Source organism: Marmota flaviventris, chromosome 6, assembly GCF_047511675.1.
Source record: "Marmota flaviventris isolate mMarFla1 chromosome 6, mMarFla1.hap1, whole genome shotgun sequence".
Classification (NCBI taxonomy): Eukaryota; Metazoa; Chordata; class Mammalia; order Rodentia; family Sciuridae; genus Marmota; species Marmota flaviventris.
Genome location: NC_092503.1, coordinates 137,790,261 through 137,812,607, shown reverse-complemented (window position 1 = coordinate 137,812,607; position 22,347 = coordinate 137,790,261). Strand labels below are relative to the sequence as shown.

Genomic DNA, 22,347 nt, shown 5'->3' with positions numbered 1-22,347 from the left:
TTTTCAGCAAGTACCTAGTGGGGAAAGACCCTCATCTTGCATTTACCTGGCACGCATGCTTTGTGTGAGGCGCTTAGAGGAAGCACAGCAGGCGTGCTCCAGACGTGCGAAGACAATCATGAACTGCACCCTGTTCGGTTGGAATTTCATTCTGATGAGAGAAAGAAGTGGTTGGCAATCAGCACGATCATCAGAAGCATTGGGGACAGCAATAAGAAGATAATAAGCCATATGGGAAATAATGAGGAAATGAGAGAAAGATTGGGCCGCGCTGCCTACCGTTGGAGCATAAGTGATAGTGTCAATTCCCCAAATGAAAGATAAATGTTAATATGGAAGAAAAGCCCCGCTTGCCGTCATAAAGAAAGCACCAGCTGGGAAGCGCGACAGCTTTGAGGCTCCTGGGGCAGAAACCCTTAGGAAACCATGTACATGCTGAAAGGGATTTTAATTATTAAAAGTTTCCAGAAAAATGCCACTGTGAAACATGCAGATGGCCTCAGGTTAGATAAATGTCCAGTTTGAAAAAATAGTAATAATTCCAATATGATCCCAATTCTTTAAATATTAAACACATTTTAGCCAGAATAATAATAATTTTTAACATTGGGTTTGTTTGGGAGAGTCAAAGACTCTCTTTATTTTTTTGTCATGGGGTCTCTCTATGTTACTCAGGCTCACCTTGAACTCCTGAGTAGCTGGGACTATAGACATCCACCAGCCCTGGCCCAGGCCAGACTTTGTTTCATAGTCAGACTATGCTTTCAAATCCCTTGCCACTTTCATCCTCCAAAAGGCCCTCTGAAGTAGATGCTAGGACAACCTAGTGCAGATAAAGAAACTGAGGGACCCAGAGATTTGATGGTTTGTTGAATCAAGGCCTGTAGCGCTAAGCAGGGCTGGGGTCTGAATCCCGCAGGTAGACGCTAAGGCTGACATAAAGGCTACCAGCTACTCAGCTTAGTCCTGCACTCCATGGAGCTGCTGAGCCCAGGAAGCCCCTGTGTTACTGAGCACAAGATGCACTTGGCACAGAGCAATGCTTCTCATTCAGGAAGGATGCCCTGTGTCCTCTTTTTTTTTTTTTTTTTTTTATCTACTACATTGTTTAACAATTATAAGAACATTTCTTAAAACCATTAGAGTATCACTACCTACCCTGATAGAGGCTTAATAAAAATTTAAATGGATGAATTAATTTTGCTGCTTATTGTTAGAACGATTAAAAGAGCCATTGAAAATTGTATGAATGTGTGGTGTGTGTGTGTGTGTGTGTGTGTGTGTGTTGTGTGTGCGCGCGCGCACTTGTATGTGTGTGAAATCTAGCAGTGATCAGTGGTTCTTCTTGCCCAGACAAGAGACACAATACCTTCCTCCTTCAAAAAGTTTTATTTCAAAAGGGGGGTCAAAATACTGCATTATACAAGGAGACTTTATTATCGATCAAATAAGGGCTGTGGAATTCCCTGCACACAAGGAGGGAAACTGAATTTAGTTATACTAACAATTAAGTCACACAGGAAAATTTCTCCCTCAAAGGAAAAAGGAAGAAGTGAATCATAAAAAGCTATAGATTCTAGGAGTTTGAATAAATGTGCAAAAATTATTTTTAACAGATTATTAGTTAATTTAGGGAGATGTATTAGAAATAAAAAAATCTTAGTCAAATCCTATTTTTGTCTACAAATTATCTAGATTGGGGAAAGATTGGATAATGCTAACAAAAGGCAAATGTAGAAATACAAATGTACTCCATATTCCAGTGGCGAAAATTGAATGAGCAATTAAAAGTGAGATCACAGTGTTCTCTAAATTGGTGTTTGGGGATTTGCTGATGGCATGGAATTTTAGGGAGCTCTCAGGCAAGTGGCTGCCTCATTTTGCCTCATTTAAAAATTCTGAGTACGCAGAGATTATGTAAAATATTAGGGACCCCAGTGGTCAACACAACAGCTTCCAAGGAGAAGTGGAAAGAGGCCCGAGAAGGTGGGTTAAGTGTGATCATCCAATACCATGCACTGCACCATGGCATCAGGCTCTCTGCCCCGGGCCAGCCTTTGTCCCTACCAATCCATGCAGGAATGTGCTCCAAGAACCACCCCCCAAGGAAGCTGGTGTTGCTTAAAGCTACCCCAGAGATCACTCTACAACCTTCCCTGGCAGAGAGCCACCATGTGTGCCTGCTTTGGAGGGTTGATGGGGCTGAGCTGTTGACAACTGGCTGAAATCAGGTATATGGACCTCTGGTGACGGGTGTCTAGTTTGCTGCTGACAGATGGCCAAAGTAGGGGACCCAGCCACCTCAGGGTTGGCCTTAGAGACTGGCAAAGCACATAGCCTGATCAAAAGAGTGGCAGCCCTGGACAGGAGACCAGATAGCCTCACTTAGTCATTGAAACTGCCTAAGTTGTGACAAGCTTCCATAGGAGTTAGGAGAGGTGTGTGTGTGGTGATGGCTAGAGACACCTTCCAGAGCCAGGCGTGAGGTCAGGGCAGGACTGGCAGGAAGCCACCCAGAAAATGAGTCAGTGTCTGCCACCCTGCTGGGGACCAGGATTAGAGCCAGCGGGTTTGAAGAGGCTGGTTCCCCAAGGGCTGGGGGAGCTGATTAGATTCCCTGTGACAGGCTGCAAATACAGAGGTGCCAATAAAATCCCCATTAGATGCAGGAGCAACAGAAACCCATATTCTTTCTGCCTACTTGCCTCTTCAAATTGTTTTGCAATATCACAACTTCTTTATCATTCACAGAGTTGCCAAAGCAGGTCCCCCTACAGCATTATATTTTGAATGCCCTATGCATCTTATACTTTCTGTAGCCTGATAACCACCTATGTGGATAAGTCAGTTAAAGGGGCAGGAGGGGGAAAGTAGAGTTAACCCAGCTATATTCCTGTTTATAGATTCTAGATGAATTCATATTTTAAATGAATTCCAAGTCTTCATCTGCTTATGATATGAACCAAGGAACATCTTGAATTCATCTCAATTGTTATACATTCAGAGTTGGTTAATTATGGAAAGATTAGCTCCAAAGACGTTTTGGGTACTGATTCTGTGCCTGGCACAAGCCTGAAGTACCATAAGAATATTTGCTCAATGCATGGCCATGCTCAGCATCATTTCTGCCTTTCAGAGGGAGTGACTGTTAGTCCCAGGTCTAGATAATGTTGGAGCCAAGTGGGTCTTGCTGCCATTCCACCCACCTTCTCCCACAGAGTGGGGAAACTAAGGCCCAGAGGAACAAAGTGACTTGACTAAGGTCAAAGGCTTCCATAATTTTTCTATAGCAGAATGATTATGGAGTCTAGATTTTTTGAAGAACTACAAAGACACAAAGTTATGAGCTTATATGACAGAAAATTTAGTGGGATAGTAATTTCAATTTTGAAAAAATCTCCCTGTTCTACCATTTGCCTTAGGAAAACTTTGGGGCTTAACCATCCTCAGAGCCAATCTACATTTGATTTTAGCCAGTCTATGTTTACCCCTCCCTTATCTCCCAATTTCTAAGTTTAATAAAAATTTGAATTAAAAATATTCATCCATGTCCTATACCCTGAACCACTCCTGCTCACTTTATTTTTTTATATACAGCAAACAAAACTAAAGTTTAAAAAGAAAGTCCATGTGAAACCATATTGACTAGTCGCAAGCTTATATTTTTATAAAAGCTTTGAACCAGAAACTAATTATATTTTCCCAATTAGTACTTAATTTGATTCTAACCATTGATTGGTAGATTATTTTGCTTTTGAGACTCTTCAGAATTTCATAACATTGTGATGTTTGGTCATGCCCAAAGCGCCAACAGCTAGAATCACCTCTTTAAATCAGAAAGCACAGTTAGCACAGATTCACCCTTTTTCATGGGTTCATCCAGGGAAAACCTCATCTCCATGAAAGCCTTTGGTGACATTGCCCTCTCCCCTGATCCCACTTTGTGTGCATGGCTTTATGTCACATAGACCCATTTAACAGATGTGCCACCCCCCGCCCCAGGCTGGGGGCACAGCTCAATTGTAGAGTTCATGCTTAGCATGTTTTTCTTCCCAACAAGATAATTACTAGTGTTCCAGACACCATGGTTCATCTCCACGCCCACCCTGGCCTGGTAGGTGAACAGTGCTCAGTGAATGTTTATGCCATAAACAATGTCACGGTGAATCCCAGACAGGAGGGTGTGCCTGTCTCCACAGGTGTCGCCCTAAAAGTAAATACTTGGAAAAACAAATGAATGACTTGAGGGTACAACTAATTTAATAAAGCATGAACGGTTCGTCCTATTTCCTTCCTGTATTTTCTTTGAGTAAATATTCAAGTACAGCAAATTAATGAGAACGCACACACTACTCAGAGAATTTCCAAACTGGCATTTTATCAGAATGGATGTTAAATGAATTCTCAAGAAAGCAGCCTGGATAGGATAAAGAAATAATTTTGTTATTTTTGAATGTCAAGGAAAAATGATCCACCTCGTAATCTGATGTAAAGAACACAGTATTGAGTTTTAACTGCTGACTCTAGTGAACAATCATTGGGGTTAGAGGGGCGGCATTGGGAAAACCAGAACAGCTTGAGGCTTAGCGTGACCTCCACAAGACAGGAATACAAGACAGGAATGTGTATTCGAGGCAGCTCCTTACTGTGGAATCCTAAGTCACTGTGCTCCACAAAGCCTGCGCTGAGGCAGGTACTGGAGGAGAAAAAGCAGCTCTCCTTGTTTGAACAGTGGCATTAATTCAGAAAGCAAAGAATACTTTCTATCTTGATACAGTAACATCATTTATGTGATGCCGCTGGGAAAAGATTTTACATTAAAATTTTTTCCATTGAACTCTTCAAGAAGCCCGAGTTTTGCGTTAGCTTATTTGAGTAGGAGTCTTTCTAAAATCTATTTCTCCTGCTTTTTAAGCAACACTGTCAACCTTGCATGATGTGGAAAGAATCCTGAGACCCAGGTTCTGGGCCCCGGCAGGACTCAGCTTCTCAGTGAGGGGTTGGGCCATGTGCAACCAAAGGTCCCCATGGACACCAAGTCCTGTTTTGTCATTTTGTCTCTTCTTGGTGAGTGTGGGGCTTTCATGATGGTACCGGGTATGTCTGCATCAGGACAGCTGGATCCTAGAGGCATCCGTGGCGTGCCAAGCTCCTAAGCCCACAGAGAGGCATAGGGACATCTCTGGGTCCCCTGTTGCTGACAGCTGTGTGGGGGTGTCTGGCCATCTCTCCCGAAGCATGGTCGTTGTTCCCCTCTTTCTGTAGCCTCTGCCCTGTGTTTGTAGCTGGGGGCTCTCTCTCTCTCTCTCTCTCTCTCTCTCTCTCTCTCTCTCTCTCTCTCTCTCTCCTAGAATTTACTCCTCAGTCTCAGTCCCGAGGGCTCTTCTGTGAAGTTAGTCTGTTTTCAGCAACTGGACTGTGTAACCTCCACAATGTTCAATCAGAGACCCCCTGCACTTAATTTCCGGTTCTTGGCTTTTTTTAGATTAATGGAAGCCACAGGGTAAGTGACCTGCTGAACCATGCTGTGGTTTTATGTTGGGTTTTATGTGGCAAGTACACACAGGAAAATGATGAGCTTCTGAGGTTTCATTGACTGTGTGTGTGCGTGTCCGCAGCTCAACAATAGGTTAGTGCGAGTTTATCCAAGACCTCCAGGAGCGGGCCATGGGGCACAGCACACAGAGCAGGGGTCTTGGGATCACCAGGGGGGCAAATGTGTGCCAGTCTGGAAATTTTAAAGAGTGAAACTGAAACATGGGGCACTGTGATATAGCAGAGGAAAGAAATGACCCTCCATGCTCTTTGTGCCAAGGGGTTAGCTTCGAGAGGGCCTATGAGAGGGGCAGTGCAGGGGAAACCCAGTTGGAGTCGAAGATCAAGAAGGACCTTTATCTTCTGTGTAATTTTTTTTAACTTGTGGCAAAATATACATAAAATTTGCCTATTTAGCCATTTTAAAGTGTCCATCTTAATGGCCCCATTCATACTGTTGTGCAACCATCCCACAATTCTTCTGTAGAACATTTTCATCTTATAAAACTGAAATTCCAAACCTTTTAATGACAACTCCACATTCCCTATCCCCATCCTCAGGCCCTGGCAGCCAACCTTCTGCTTCCTATCTCTATGAATCTGAGTTTAGGTACCTTCTATAAGTGAAATCAAAAGTAGTTTTTTCTTCCTGTGTCTTATTTCACTGAGCATAATGTCCCTAAGGTTTACTCTTAGTCTATTGTTGTTGCTATAACAAAGTACCTGAGACTGGGTTTATTTATAAAAAATAGAGGTTTATTTAGCTTCTTTCTAGAGACTGGGAGGTCCAAGAGCTCTGTGCTTTTCTAAGGCAGGGGCCTTCTTAGAGTATCATAACATGATAGAGGGCATCACATGGCAAGACAGAGCTCTTAGAAAGCCATCGGTTCCTTCATGGGAATCCCCACCCATGACCTTATCTAATCTTACCTCCCAAGGTTTCCTTCTCCATTCAGCATATTCACTTGGGGATTAAGTTTCTAACACATGAAATCTTGGGACACATTCAAGCCCTAGCATTGCATGTATCAGAATTTCCTTCCTTTTTAAGGGTGAATAATATTCTTGTAGTGTATATACCACATTTGGTTTACCCCACCATCCATTGATAGTGTCTGGTAGAGAATGGATTTATCTGTGATTTGCTTAGTTAAGAATTCCATAGCCAAACTCTTGTCCCAGTTCACTCAGCTCTAACTCACTGATGATCATCCCACCTCTGGCTGTTGCTGGGACAATGTCATGAAGTGACTCATGTCATGTAGGGCACCTACCACGCAGCCCTGCATTAATAGATACACAGCATGTGACATCACATGGTTCAAATGCAGCTTCACCATTGCTGAGCTGACTGTTGAACGTGTATCAGGGTCTGCAGCCACAGTCTGGCATCCGACATACGGGCATCTCTACAATGAATTGCCCGTGGGGCTCCATGAGGAGAGATGAGTGAAGGCTAAATCCACACATGTCCAGGTCTGGCTGTGCCTCCACTGGACTCAGGCCCAGTTTGGGTATTGTTACCAAGTTCAACAGCAGGTTTTGAGGGTTCTGGAATTGTGACTGAGGTATTGTAGACCTTCTAACCATCCCCAGACATATTTCTCAAAGGGACCCCGATCCAATTCCTTGGGGCAGGAGGTCCTTTGGACAGTTTAGCCTTCTGCTCACATTCCCCTAGGGACTTCTGCTGGGAAAAGATAGATCTAAGAGTCCAAGATGACCTGGAGAGCCAGTTTCCAGGGAGGACAGCTCCTGTGTGTGCTACTGTGGCTGTACACCCAGTCGGGCTTGGTAGTAAACTGGCAAGTGCCGTGAATGCAACACAGTGCTTCCCCGTGCTGTCTGTCTGCTCAGCCTGCTCACAGTCCATCCACCTACATCTGCTGTGCGAGCAGCCTGCACAGGCTGGAGGACATGTCTTCTCACCTCTCCATCACTGGATCAGCACCACACCTGGGAACTCAAAATGTGCTGGTGAGAGGCAGCTATCCACAGTCAGCACCCTCTCTCCCCATGCCAGGGGGTCCTCAGGCACACCCAGCCCAGCAGAGCTTCTGCCTGCTTCTGCATGGTCCTGTGTGGCTTCTGCTGGAACATTGTGCTGTAGCAAGCATCCTCATCCTGAACATTTTTTTAGAAGCAAAGAGAAAAATATCCTCCACCTTGCATCCTGCAAGGCTCTGTCCTTGCTCTGCAGCACTCCTAACCTCTACTTCCCACATTGGAATTAGCAGGCCCACGTTCTTCCTGCAGGAAACCCAGGAATCAATGAACCTCCCATCTTGGAGCAATCCAACTGGTCACTTGTCAGGTGTGAAAGTTGAGATCAGGTCTTTCCAACCTGAAAAATCTTTCAAGTCAGACTCTTGGGGTTCAAATACCAGTTCTGCCTTTTTTAAATTTTTTTTTTATTTGTTCTAATTAGTTATACATGACAACAGAATGCATTTCGTTTCATTGCACACAAATGGAGCACACTTTTCATTTCTCTGGTTGTACGTGATATAGCGTCACACCATATGTCGAGTCATACATGTACCTAGGGTAATGATGCCCATCTCATTCCACCATCTTTCCTACCCCGATACCCCTCCCCTTTCCTCCCTCCCCTTTGCTCAATCCAAAGTTCCTCCATTCTACCCATGCTCCCTCCCCCCATTATGGATCAGCATCCACTTATCAGAGAGAACATTTGGCCTTTGGTTTTTTGGGATTGGCTTACTTCACTTAGCATGATATTCTCCAACTCCATCCATTTACCTGCAAATTCCATAATTTTATTCTCTTTTAATGCTAATAATGTTCCGTTGTGTATATATACCACAGTTTCTTTATCCATTCATTTATTGAAGGGCATCTAAGTTGCTTCCACAGTTTAGCTATTGTAAATTGAGCTGCTATAAACATTGATGTGACTGTGTCACAATAGTATCCAATTCTGCCTTTCAGTAGCTGGGTGATCCTAAGCAACATCCTTGAACTTTCTTTGAGTTTTCCCATCTGTAAAATGGAATATGAAAACCACCATGTAGAAAAGAATTAAATACTTTCAGCTCTGAAAATTTCCAGTTCCACTCTTTTGGGGCCGTGGCCATAGCAAACTAACCAACTTATCTTTTCTGGTGCCTGGGACTCCCCTGGCTTGTACCTCTCCCCTTGCAGCATAGGTACATTGTGATGATAGGTACAAAGATTTGAAAGAAAAAAGTACAGCCATCCTGGCCAAAGCCGCTTCTGGCAGCCAATTAGAAAGCCATCTGCCAGGAAAGCCATTATGGCTCTTAGGCCTCATCACCTCTGACAGCTGCAGAAGTCATCCTCCTGGTCACCATCCACATGTTAAGAGTGTACCCAGCAGATGTGGCCTCCAGCTGCCTCCTGTGCATTTTTTATTATTTTGTTGAAAATATCAAAGGCTCAGCTATGTTCCTCCCAGGTCCTGGGCCACTGGCCGGTTTTTTAATTTGCGTGGCATTATTACATTATGTACTAGTCAGGAGAGATTCCATTCACTTCCCGTCATGTGGCCATACTGCGCGTTCTCCAAACTGAAGCAACCTTCTCTGGGCTCCTTCGGAGGCCAACAGTGCAATGAGTTCTTGATGACTTTGCAGTAAATTTAAATACAGCGAGCCCCTCATAAAATATAAGTTTTCCACTCGTTCGTCCTTTGGGCCAGTAGCATTCTAGAAGGCCTGGGGAAGATTGCTGAATGACAATCCCAATGCCAGTTGCTGGCTTGCCAGTGTCCTCCAAGGTTACCGGTGTGGACCCTCCAGTCCAGACCACTGGCCTTCAAATCCCCACCTGCCATTTAACAGCTGTGTGAACCTGGGCAGTGTACTTGAACTTTCTTTGCCTGAGTTTTCCCATCTATAAAATGGGTTAATGATAGTACCACTACTAATGAGCTCCACATGGGAGACTGATAGAGAACCTGACAACCATCAGTCCACTCAGGTGGTTTTCAGAGCCATCTGCCACTGGAGACAATTGTGTGGCTACCAGGAGTCTGCCCACATCTCCAGGGAGAGCGATATTTCTGATTTCCATTCACAGCAGACTAATAGCACTTCATAATGCCCAGGATCTTGCAGTACCTACACCAGACAGCCCAGCAGAGCCACCTCTCCTGACAGCCCTGGACCACCTTCTCCAGTTGCCCCCAACATGTCTCAGGCTCTACAGGCTTCTGTCTGACTCTCTCATAAGGGTGTGTGTGTGCGTGTGTGTGTGTGTGTACACACATATGCATACACTTGTATGTTTTACCTTAATTATCTACAAAGGTCTCCTTCTGCAAAATGTGAGGACAAGAATGTACCCCTCTGAGGTAGATGTGTAGGGTCAATGCTCAGGACACTAGAAAAAAGTAATCTGGTGGCCCGTGAAAGCTGGAGCTCTAAGGCCACTCCCACTTCAACTGTGAGGACCCACCATGCCTTTGAAATGGGTGCCCTCCTGGGAACCTGTCCTACAGGCTCTACGGTTCTCAGAGATTGTCTAGAAAGGAATGTGCTCATGGTCACTTCTCATAAGGATGTCTATTTACTGTAGTTGGTTTTTAGTTATCCGTTCTGATGTCTTCAGAACCAGTGTGTGCTAGGGAGTACATGGCCACTGGGGGGATTAGGCAGCGCCCCAGAGGCCTGTCAACCTTGGCATCCCTAGCCTGCAGGTGAATCCTCTGGGTTGGGGCTCTGGTCACTGCCTGTGCCTCTGAAACAGAAAAGAATCTTCTCCTGAAGGTCAGGGTTCTGTGGGTGTAACACTGTCCTCCTGGGATTCAGTGCCTAGATTGATAGAACTCCAGGAACAAAAATGTCTGAAATGTCTGCCTGTGTGCATGATGCAGGGCTTTATTGGAAGACAGAATGATGCTACTCAAATACAGGACTCTTCATATTTTCCCTGAGCCCTCACTCACCTCCTGAATCTAGGGACCAAAACTCTGTGGGGCAAGCACATTATCATGGTAGCCTCCATCCTGTGGGGAAAGCTCAAGGATGAGTGCAGGAACAGGTTGTGAGATGGCTGGAGCAATGTAACCTGGAGGTCTGCGGTGGAGACTCAAGTGCTCCAGGCTCCTGGCCCCAGGGCTTGGGTGGTGGGGTGTAGCCTTGCCCCCGGTGGTTGCTTCCACCCCCAGGCCTAGTTCTTCCCCCATCCCCGGGCCTAGTTCTTCCCCGGCATAGCATTTGTTTATGGCCTGGATTGTCAAAATCTTCCCAACCATGCAATTAGGGCCCATGATTTAATTAGTGTTAATTTATTTGTAAAAGACACAAACTTCCTCTTCGTATATCATCCTTTAGTGCTTCAGAGGCCACCTGCAAAATAACTTGGCCTGTCAGGTTAACTTATTTGTATATTTTTAGGTAAGAGAAAACTCTAATGAAAATCGTAAGGTGTTTAGAATCAAATCACAGATGTAGCTAACAGGATACTTAGGTGAAATTTTGAAGTTTTAAATACATATGTTGAAAAAAATGAATGTTAATGATCTATAGCCATCTCAAGAAATTAGAAAAAGACATTACATGCAGATAGAAAGATAAAAATACAACACATGAGACCTTCAAACTACAGGGGGGGGGGTCAGCATAAATTATTGCATTATAAATGCTTAAATTATTGCATTATAAAGAAAAGATTTGATTTTTAAAATGCTAGATTTTAATATTTATAGCATATGTCATGTTATATCTATGTGTTTCTATTTGCTTAAATTATGCTATTCGCAACTTTTATAACTAGAGGCCAGTGAGACAGATATTAAATTCTGATGATTAACAAAGAATCAGTGCCTTCAAGTTAAAATGTGTGTTACTGTCGCTTTCCATCACCAGCTTTCAGACACAGCACCAGTAATGCTTTTTGTTTGGCGGGGATGGGGGGTACCAGGGATTGAACTCGGGCATTCAACCACTGAACCCCATCCCTGGCCCTAGTTGCTTAGTGCCTCACTTTTGCTGAGGCTGACTTTGAACTTGTGATATTTCTGCCTCAGCCTCCCAAGCCGCTGGGAACCAGTAATGCTTTTTCTAGCTGCTGGGTTCATTCAATTGGACTCCCCTGGGCTGGCATGGGAGGGGTTAGGTCGTTACAGTAGCTTCTCATCAGTGTCCATCATGACTGTCCGGATACTATGTAACTAAACTAAAATAGGCTGGTAACTAGAACATCCCGGCCACAGGAAGCTGGGACTACCGTCCTTAGTGTTGATTTCCACTTTTTGTCACTCCCAAGCCTGCTGCCTGTAATAAAGTTTTACTGGCACACAGCCATGTCCATTCTCCTAAGTGTTGGGCTACACACTTCACCACAAAATCAATTAATTGACAACAAAGCACCAGGGGGAAGTTCTTTCTTCTCTCCTATTGGGGCTTTGCACAAGATTATAATCTTTAAAAAAAAAATATATATATATATATATATATATATCTGTTGCTGATAAAACTTGAAAACAACTATGTGGGGGCTTCATTTCTGGGAGAAATAACATGCAGTTAGTAGCAATACTGAAATAATCCTGAAGGCAAGCTGTCAGACTAAGCCTTCAAACATGCAAAAACTGCAAATAACAGTCAGGTTGGTTTGTTTTAGGAATAAGTTTTTAAACTTAAAATTATTCTATTTGTATTTTATGGCAAAACACAACAAAAGAATGCTTCAGTGAATTGGTTATACATGTTTTAGAAATCCATGGCTGGCCTGGGTGGTAGAGCACTTGCCTAGCATGCACGAGGCCCTTGGTTCAATCCCCAGCACTTACACACACACACACACACACACACACACACACACACACGTTATTTTGAAAGGTATACACTGATTCCTTGACACGGTTGATAGAATGTTTTCATATTGGCCACATTTTTGACGTTTTGATTTTCATACTTTCTACAAGAAAATTGGACACGTCTCAGTGCCTATAGTCTTGTCTCCCCCATTAGGCTGAAGAGAATCCATTCCATGGGCAGCAGGCCACACCTAAAGCCCTTCTCCTCGGCCCCCTGCAGAACCAGAAGACATTCAACAATTCCCTTTGTGTCTTTGAAGGATATTCCCCGAGTCCCTCCGGTGGCTGATGGCTACCCAGCAGTTTGAGTCTGCAAAGAAGCTGATCCTGCACTTCACCCAGAAGAACTGCATGAGCCCTGAGAGCGACATCAAGGGCGTGATGCCCGGTAAGTAGACTGTGGGCTGGCGAAGGTGTCCAGAGTCTCCGTGGAGCAGGCCATGATTCCTGGGCTGGTTTTTCTGTACCAAGCAGCTGTTCTGTTCAGTTCTTCTGCAACCAGTGATTTGAAGAAAGGCAGCAGTAACATCTAGAGGCTAGGAGTTAGAGCAAACTGAAATTCTCTCCCCTTTCTGGGTGTTGGTTTCTTTCATGATGACGTTCAACACATTATAGTGCTCACATTGCCCTTCCAAATCTAGAAGTGGGGTATGAGCCTAATACACACCTGATCTTCACTGTGTATATTGGGCTTGTGGCACTCAGCCTGACCTGCCTGAACTTCCTGCCCTTTCAGATTTAAAAGCCACCAAAGCCCTGACTTGGGATGCATATCTACTATCGCCTTCCTGACCTCTCTTTTCCTAATAATGACCTTCAGAGAGCTGGCCTTTGTCTATTTCTGGCCATGACCTATTTGCTGGGCAATGGAAGAACTGGAAAACCATACTGTTCTTGTATAGTGGTTCAGATCCATTGGATTCTTATGAATCAGAGGCATTGTGAATCACAAGCTAGGTGGGGCTGTAAAGTGGGGATCCATAAATATTACCAGAAGATTGTTCACATCCAGATTCCTGGACCCCTCTTTGGACCCAGAGATGTGGACCTAGAAGATGTGAATAAGCCCTGAGAACTTAGATTTAAAGAAGAGATCATGGGATAAGTGTTGTACAGACAGACTTCTGAAAGACACTGTAGACCCAAATGCCCTATCCTGAAGACCTGGTATACATTGTTACTGTAAAATTTCCTAGGAAAATAATCGACAGGTCCTTGTCCAGGAGAGTGTGCACATTTCCCCCACCAGCAGAAATCCTTGTTATGACTGTTCATTCATTCAACAGATACCTACTAAATGCCCACTGTATGTCAGGCACTGTTCTAGATAGAGCAAGGAGGGAAACAGGCCAAGGCTTGCCCTCAGGGGTCTTGAAGTTAGAGCCTGCATGCCGACAGGAAGTGGATCCACGGGCACTCAGAGGCAGGGGTGGAACAGCAGGACAGAGGGATGGAGAGCGGTGGTGAGTGACTGAAGTGGGAATGGCTGGGCGAACCTGGCTTCAAGGCACAGTGAGCAGGGACCTGCGCCAGGTAGGAGAACGTACCCTGCAGGTCTCCATTCCCCATAAGAAAGGGACAAGGGACCAGAACAGAGAAATGTCTAGCTGCCTTCCCATTAGACTCCTGAATCAGAAGATCTGATAATCTGGGTTGGTAGAAGTGCCACGGGTACTGCTGCTCAGCCAGGATGCCATCTCTACCTCCACCTGGAGGACAGCCAACTGGGCCACCACCACATGCTGGGCAAGGTGTGTTCTACCAGCCCTCAGCCCCAGAGGAGAATACAGGTCGACCCAAAATCCTGTCCTCTCTGGCATGAAAGATGGGAGCCTGGTCTGTTCTATGTGCAGAGTGCTAGCACCTCAAGGGAACATCTGTGGTCCCTGTGATCCGGGCGCAAGGATAGCAGACAAGATGACACATAGTGTTTATATGGCAGTCGCATTTCTAAATGATTTGCAAGTATTGACTCATGTATTTAATCCTAAATGCTTTACATGTATGAAGCCATTTCTTCCCAACAGTCCTATGAGGGAGGAACTATAATTGTCCCCATTTGCAGATGAGGAAACTGAAACACAGAGACTAAGTGGCCTTGTTGTGAAACGGAGGTCACATGGCTGCTAGGTAGTAGAACTGGAACTTGAACCCAAGAAGTGGCATCACTGTGCTGCTCTCAGAGAGGAAGGAAACCTTGGAGATGTGTGGGAAGGAAGGAGTATTATATTAAGCTTTTTCCTTGGATCCAGATTTGCTGGCTTTGGGTCATCCCCAGAGCTTCCCCAAATTTCTCCAGGCCTCTTTCATTAGCAGGTTCATGCTCTCGTGTCTTACGGTACTTTTGTACTTGCCTTTCCCTAATTAAATTATCATACTTCACTTCTTGCGGGTTAAAATATTGCCTGGGAAAAGCTTCTTTCCTCAATCCTAATTACACTGATTCATTTCCCTCCTGTTTTTGGAAAGGAGTATTAATTATTTCCTTGCTTATGGGCTTTGTTCGTGCTCATTTCTATTCTGCAGTGCCGGCCAGGAGGCAGGGCAGGGTGGTTGGTACACTTGACACTTAACACAGGAGAAAGCTTCACCTCCACCAGGGACCTGTCGTCACAGAGCTCTGTCTGGGGGGCACTAACTTCACATCTGCTTCTGGCTCTCTGTCGCCTCCTGACTGTCAAGGGCTTTGATGACAGCCTCGAGCAAAACTGGGGAGCACTTGGGGGATGCAGCAGGTCTCTTATATCTGGCCAAAGCTGCCATTTCCATCTTCGTCCACTGATACATTTTTCTGCTTGAAATCATCTTCCCATCACTTGTAGTCTCCTAACCCACTCCTGGTCTCTTACTCAGCCCACTCCAACCAGCTAAATGCACTACCTGGTCTGCTCATCCTCCTTGCTGTCCCTTCTATCTGCAGCCAGATCAAATATCCTCAGGTCACATCAACTCCTGCTTTAAAACTCTCTCGCAGCCTCCCTGGGCCTTTAGGATAGATCCCTGCATCCTCCAAGCAGGAACCCTGCCTGGTCTCTGCCTACCTCCCGCAGACAGCTGGCCTTTGTTGGGCTCCCACATGCTTCCCCACAGGGCCCACCCCAGGAAAGTCCCCTTTCCTCTCTCCCATCTTGGCTGACTCCTCAGAGCTCAAGTCAGCCCCCAGCTGTGCATGAATATTGCTGCCACACTTCCCCATTTCCCCTCAGGCTGGCTGTAATGAAGGATTTGTAGGACTCCTCATTAGTGCCTGCCACCCCTGCAGAGCTGTGAGGCTTGGTCAGGTAGAGCTGGTCTGCAGAGCTGGCTGCTGTACCCCTTGCACCCAAGAAGACCTGACATGTACCAGGAGTTCCATGAATATTTATGGAATATACAGATCCAATCCTCTGTCACCAGGAAGGGTTAGGGCTGCTCATTCTGTCACCTCTGGTTACATGAGTGACTTGGATGTAGCTCTAGGTGTGTGGGGGTGGAGGGGGACTGCTCATGCCCCTATTAGTGCATCCTAACCTTGGATTTATGCTAGAAGAAAACCTTTTGTTCCAGAATTTTCCATTTCCATTCCTCTTTTAAAGCTATCTTCAGTTTATCATCGAGCATGTCTGATGTTCTTAGTGGTGTGTTGCAGCTGAATTACTTCAGACACTCGGATGTATTCCTGAGTGTCATTCTCTCCGTGTCACATGACATGCCCAAATATGACAGCATTCCTTCCTTCCCAGGTCATAACTCCCAATATTTTGAAAACTTATAACAGAAGTAGAAGCCTTGATGGTTCCAAATGAGGCCATATTGGTGCTGTCGCTCACTGCAGAAAACTCCTAGCATAAGACGCAGGATCAGCCCCTTGCTTTTTAGTAATGGCAAGGCCAGCAAAGAGCCACGGGGCCTGGGGAAAACCCTTGATGTGCATTTACTCCACGACACAGCCTTGTGATGGGGGAGAACCTCAGTTCAGGCCCAAAGAGGCAAATCCCTCTTCCCACCATCCCCAAGTTTGCCCCGTGGAAAGGAAGTCTTAGAGAAAGGAAGCCCGGAGAACAAACTTCCTTCTTTCCCTTCTTGGGGGAGAGCCATGAGTGAGGAATCAGTGTCCTTTGTCCTCTCCTCTGGGCAGCCCCGCTAGAGGAGCCAGCCTGCTCTGGACAGGTGGCTCTCAGAGCCAGGGAGAGCCGGGCCTTGCCCTCACCTGCCTCATTCTTTGTCTTACCAGTCAGTTCAGAGCCTTCAGTGACTAGAGGGTCCCAGAATAAGGACACCTCTGTGTCCTCTGCATTAGGTAACCTGCCCAAAGTCACATCACTCACAAGTGATGAAACAGATTTGACACCTGACCCTTGCTTTTGACCCCTCTGACGCATGACTTCTTGCCCCTCTCCGCAGAGCGTTGGGTTAGGGGAGTCACGTATCAGACAATGGCAGGGATCTGCAGTGCTGGGTCAGTTGTTGAGAATGTGGGTAGATTTTGAAATTCAGCTGTCTGGAGTGACTATGATAAGACTTGGAAGGCAAAGTTGCTCTAGTGGCCAAGGGCCACCATTCTAAATCACTACCTGGGGGCTGAAGGCCACACAGTACAGAGACAGCAAACGTCTACTTCAGAACGTGGGCTGGGGCCTCAGAGCCGCTGCCCTGGTGCTTTGGGTGTACATTTTTTTCCATAGCTTTTATGGCAGTGGTGCAGCTTCTCCTCTTCCTCCTCCTCCTCTCCCTTCTCCTCTTCCTTCTCCTCTTCTTCCTCCTCCTCCTCCTCCTCCTTCTCCTGTTTCTATTTTTCTCCCCCACCCCCACTTCTCTTTTTGCCTTTTCTTGCTTTTCATTTCTATAACTGCCATTCTCCAGTTTCCCTGCTAACATTAGCCTTGTCCTCAAGCACCAAAGCAAGTCCGGCTCCCCACACACCGACCGCCCTGCAGACCGACGCAGAGCCCTGGTGCACCTCCTGCACCTGCTGCGGGGTGAGCTGCCTCTGCCTTCTCCCTCTGCTGGCCTTGGAAAGACTAGTTGGCCTCTCACACCCAGAGCTTCCAATGTGGAGAGGCGGTGACCACCTTCCAGGGGTCTGCAAGGCCACCTCTGCCTCCCACCGTTGGTGGGGAGAAGCCAGGGCGTGTGCAGTCAGCAGACACAGGGCTGGGGGTGCTGTGCAGATGCCTTGACGCCTTCCTGCATCTGGTCCTTAGGGCAGCACTTTGTCTCACTTAACAGATAAGAGCCAGGCTCACAGCATGAACATGGTCCTCCATGGCCACAAGGCAGAGGGACATTCCAGGACCCCAGTGGGTGACTAAAACCACTGAGAGCACCAAACCCTGGACAGGCTTTGTTTTTTCCCTCTATAGGTATGCCTGTGATAAAGTGGGGTTTCCAAATAGGCACAGTGAGAGATTATAACAATAATAACTCATAGCAAAGTAGAACAATTAATACACTGTAATGAAAGTTATTTACAACTTATGGATTGCTAATATCTAGAAACTTCCATTTAATATTTTCAGACCACCATTGACTGCAGGTAACTGAAAACTCAGCTAAGGGAAGACACTGTAGATGATTTTCCCCAGGAAACACAAAGCCAAGCTTCCATCCGGGCTCCTTAGGCCCTCACCACACCCAGACCTCTGCTGCTGCCACACAGGGGCAGGGAAACGCAGAGCAAGGGGGGGCTGCACCTGTTTGATCAAATTAAGTAGGCTCTACCTGTGTCTCCATTTGAAATTCTTCTAATGACTGTAGATCAAGAGAGTTAAAGAGTTTGGGAAGGGGACAGCATGAGGCACACCTTTAGCAGCAATGTCCCTGAGGCTTGTGTCCCATGGATTATCCAGGTGTCTTCCCACCCTCTCCTTTTATTTCCATCTGCAAGGAGTTTAGATTTGCATCTCTTAACTAGAGAGACAAAAGGTCTCTTCTCTTCAGTGACCTCATGGGGTCTCAGAAGTCAGCTAAATTTTCTTACAACTCCCAGCTTGTGGATTTTATCCCAGAAGAACACACTTCGTGCTGAGGGAGTTTCATGTTGTTGCTGATAGGAGGGTGATGGGAGTAACAGAGCCTGACAGAGTATCAATATCCCTGCAAAGGTTAATTTAATTCCACTTAGAGTAATGTGGTTACCTACATACACTGTAGTCAATTCTTAGACTGAGCTCTAAGGCTTAATGTTATTTAAAAAAAAAAAAAAAAAACAACTCAGATCATAATTCAATTGCTACAGCTTCTTTAACATTGTATTTCATACACAATAATGCATTAGCAGTTAAGCATGGGCCACATTTTTAAAAAGGAACAACTTCAAATGTATATAAACTTGTTAATGAATAATTAAATTTCCATGGAAGATTTACCTGGTGAGAAAACACAGCGATTATGGTTGATTTCTGATGAGTTTTACAACAGTGAAGATACCTACATCATTGAATGTAAAAGTATCTGATATTCATATTTCCAGGCTCTTAAGAGAAATAGTCATACACTGCATAACAATGTTTGGGTCAATGGAGGACCTCATACACAGCTATGGTCCCATGAGATTTTTTTTTTTTTTAATATTTTTTTCAGTTATCCATGGACCCAATCTTTATTTTATTTATTTATTTTTTAATGGGGTGCTGTGGATCAAACCCAGTGCCTCACTCATGTGAGCCAAGAGCTCAACCACTGAGCTACAACCTCAGCAGCCCCATGAGATTTTAACAGAGCAGAAAAATTTCTAAACATTCTAGCTGTATAACATCACAGCAAAACACATTCCTCACGTGTTTGTGATGATGCCTGTGACAAGCCTACTGTGCTGCCAGTCGTATAAGAGTAGAGCATATACAGTTACGTACCATGCATGGTACTCGATAATGGCAGTAAACTGGTTCATGTGTTTACTACATATAGTATACTTTTATAGAATGTCTTCCTTATTGAAAACAAATGGTTGACTATAAAACAGTCTACTGTGAGGCCAGCAAGCAGCCTCGTCTGTCTGGTGTTTTCCGCATCTCTCCATGGCATCCAGAGGCCCCTCAGACCATCTAGGTCTGTGTGAGAGCACTCAGTGATGTTTGCCTGAGAACAAAGTCATGTGAACATCGCATTGTCAGACTGTAGTCCCTATCGCTATTATTAAGTGACTAGAGTGTATTTAGTTATTTAACCATAGAGAAAGTGTGTCCACAAATTAGTGAATTTTTGCTGATGGGAAAATACAGGTCGGGAGAACTCAGGAGCTGAGGGGGTCTGTGGATAGTCAGGCAAAATGCCAGCTGTGCTGGTTTGCACAGACCTGAATCTCCACACCTAAATATGGGAAAGAAGAAAGTTCTGGAAACTCAGGAGGCATGGTCTCCCTCAATCAGAGGAATCCTTCACATCTGTGGAGTAGTGGTTTGGGGATCACTCTTGGATACTAAAATCTGTAGATGCTCAAGTTCCTTCTATAAAAGAGTGCAGTATTTGCGCAGAACCTTCACACAGCCTCCCATACCCCTTAGTTCATCTCTAGACTCTTCATGATCCTAATTGGATGTAAATCCTATGTGAATAGTTACGTTGTATTGTTTAGAGAATGTCATGTCAAGAAAAAAGTCTGTACATGTTCAGTAAAGAGGCAATTTTTTTCTGACATTTTAGATCCACGATTAGTTGATCTGAGGATGACAACCCATAGATACAGAGGATGGACATATATGCCCCCAGACACTCAAGGTTTCCTCAGTAGATAGGGGCCTCTGATATTTATTTCAATGTATTTCTTATTCTGGAAATTTTTTGTATTTACAGGAAAGTTGCTAAGACAGAACAGATTTCCAAGTGCCCCTGACTAACATCTCTTATTTCCATGATACCTTTGTCAAAACTGAAGAAACTGAGTACCAGCATACACTACTGTTACCAACCTTCAGCCTTATTGGTGTCACCATTCTTCCATTAGTGGCTCCTGACCCAGGACCCCTTATACAGTTAGCCATCTCTTCTCCCCACCTCCATCCCTCATCTCCCTCTCCCCTGACCTGTGACAATTTCTCAGTCTTTCCTTGTTTTTTGGTGACTGTGACGGTCTTGAAGTGTACTGGCTCCCTCTCCCAATCTGTGAAGTCTCTTTTATTTTTTAGTTCCTAAGTGGAGGATTACTCCACAAGGACATCCCCTGGCTAGAGAATAGAGAGGGGACCCAGGAAGCCAAGTGTGGGACACTGCCGCTCACGGGCAAAGGCCAGTCAGCTCCTGGAGGCTGGGGCCTTTCCTTGTTTTGATCTTCTCTGTTAAATTGCCAAGTCAGCATTTGTAAGCAGACTCGTGGCCTTGTTACAATGACATAGGAGCAACTGTTTGACTCGGTCAGAAAGACTTCCCGGCTACCCTGAGCCGCACCAGAGTCTCAGTGTCATAGCTTTATAGTCCGTCACATCCTTTTGAGTAAAAACATTGTCTGTCTTGTTTTTGTTTTGTGTTTGGGGTGCTGGCAAGCTAAGCCTGTGCTCCACCACCAAGCTGTACGCCAGCCCCAGATCCCAAAGACTTTTTGTCAACTAAAACATGCACATACGTATTCATTTGTCTCTCAAATGTCCACATACTATATGGGCAATTTCTAACAGAAATAGCCACAGTCATGGCATCAGGACTAAAGAATACAAGTAATAATTTAGACTTAACGGATATATAGAGAATATTTCACCCATCAATGACTAAATATACTTTCTTCTCAGCAGCACATGGAACATTTTCTAAAATAGACCATATTTTAGGCCACAAAGCCAGTCTAAGCAAATACAAAAAAAAAAAAAAAAAGGCATAATCTTGCATCCTATCAGATCATAATGAAATGAGATTATAAATCAGTGATAAAAAATAGGGTCTCTGAGCTATGGGTGACAAACATATTCTATAAAGAAAAGAGCCATTTGTTTTGTTTGCCCAGGGCATAATGAGGGCCTGGGTAACCTAGAAAGTCATCATCAAGTGATATACTCAGAAAAAAGTTAAATGAGTCTACACTTTTTATTTGTATGTACCCTGCCTGGGTAAACCCTCCCCCCCCCAAAAAAAAAAAAAAGCTTTGCAATGGAAACTTACACTACTATGTTTTGGCTCCCTTTCAGTCTCTATAGGGGATTTTGAACTGCAAAGTTAGAGTCCTATGAGTACATTTCTATCCCAAAAGCCTAGACCCTATCCCTGTGTTAAAGGAACGAAAGGCTTTCTCCCCTCTGTGTGGTGCCTGGACTGGAATCTTCCATTCTGCCCAGTCTCACACAGTCTGTCTCTTGCAGAGCTGGAGAAGGAGCTTTCCCGGAGACCCAAGAAGGTGTGCATCGTGAAGGTGGTGGGGACCCGGAACCTGTGGAAGAACATCGTGGTTCTGTGTGTGAACTCGTAAGTCACAAGGGGACACATGCAGCCAGGTGGGGGGCAGGCGGGGCATGGGGTACAGGATCCTCCTCCCTGCCCTACAGAGGATTTTGAATCACAGCTTACCCCCTGCCTGTTCTCAGGCCAGCTCTCTATGAAGGGGGTCATGGGAAGTGTGATACACCCCATCAAAGCTACTTATCTGTGGGCTTGAAGATATCTAGACTCCACCAGGAAGCCTCGGGCAGCTAGCACCCCAGCCAGTGGTCCCTATCCCAGCTATCTTGCCCTGTGTCTTGCACAGTGCCAGAGCTCCCCAAGTACAGGAAGCCCAGATGGAGGCCCAAGCTAGGGCACAACAGATGTGTCCTAGAAACAATTCCCTCTCTCTGCTTTTTAAAAAAGTGAGTGGGTTTGAGATGATGGGCCCTTGCCTGGCTCTACAACCCAGGCCACAAACCATGCTCCGTGCCTGTCCTCAGCCCTGCTGGCTCACGCCTGCACCCCAACCTGCTCAAAGGCCCCAACCAGGGGTAGCTGCAGATAATGGTAGGTCAGCCTGAACCAAGAGCAGCTCAGATGCTCTCCAAGAGGCCTCTCACACACTACTGTACACACCCACCTGCTGGGCCCTGCAAGGGAGCCCTTTGCTCACACAGCGG

The 22,347-nt window shown here is 45.3% G+C and overlaps 1 protein-coding gene across 2 annotated transcripts in view; it reads left to right on the top strand.

Annotated features, from left to right (window-relative positions):
* The window catches only part of Slc22a23 (solute carrier family 22 member 23), a 179,888-nt gene that overhangs the window by 137,441 nt on the left and 20,100 nt on the right, over window positions 1-22,347 (top strand). For both annotated transcript variants that reach the window (XR_011707785.1, XM_027948216.3), the window contains exons 5-6: window positions 12,601-12,728; window positions 21,607-21,709. Coding sequence is in view for 1 of the 2 variants with exons in the window: in XM_027948216.3 (XP_027804017.1) it covers window positions 12,601-12,728; window positions 21,607-21,709 (231 nt within the window). In the remaining variant the exon portion in view is untranslated. The remainder of the gene's footprint in view (window positions 1-12,600; window positions 12,729-21,606; window positions 21,710-22,347) is intronic.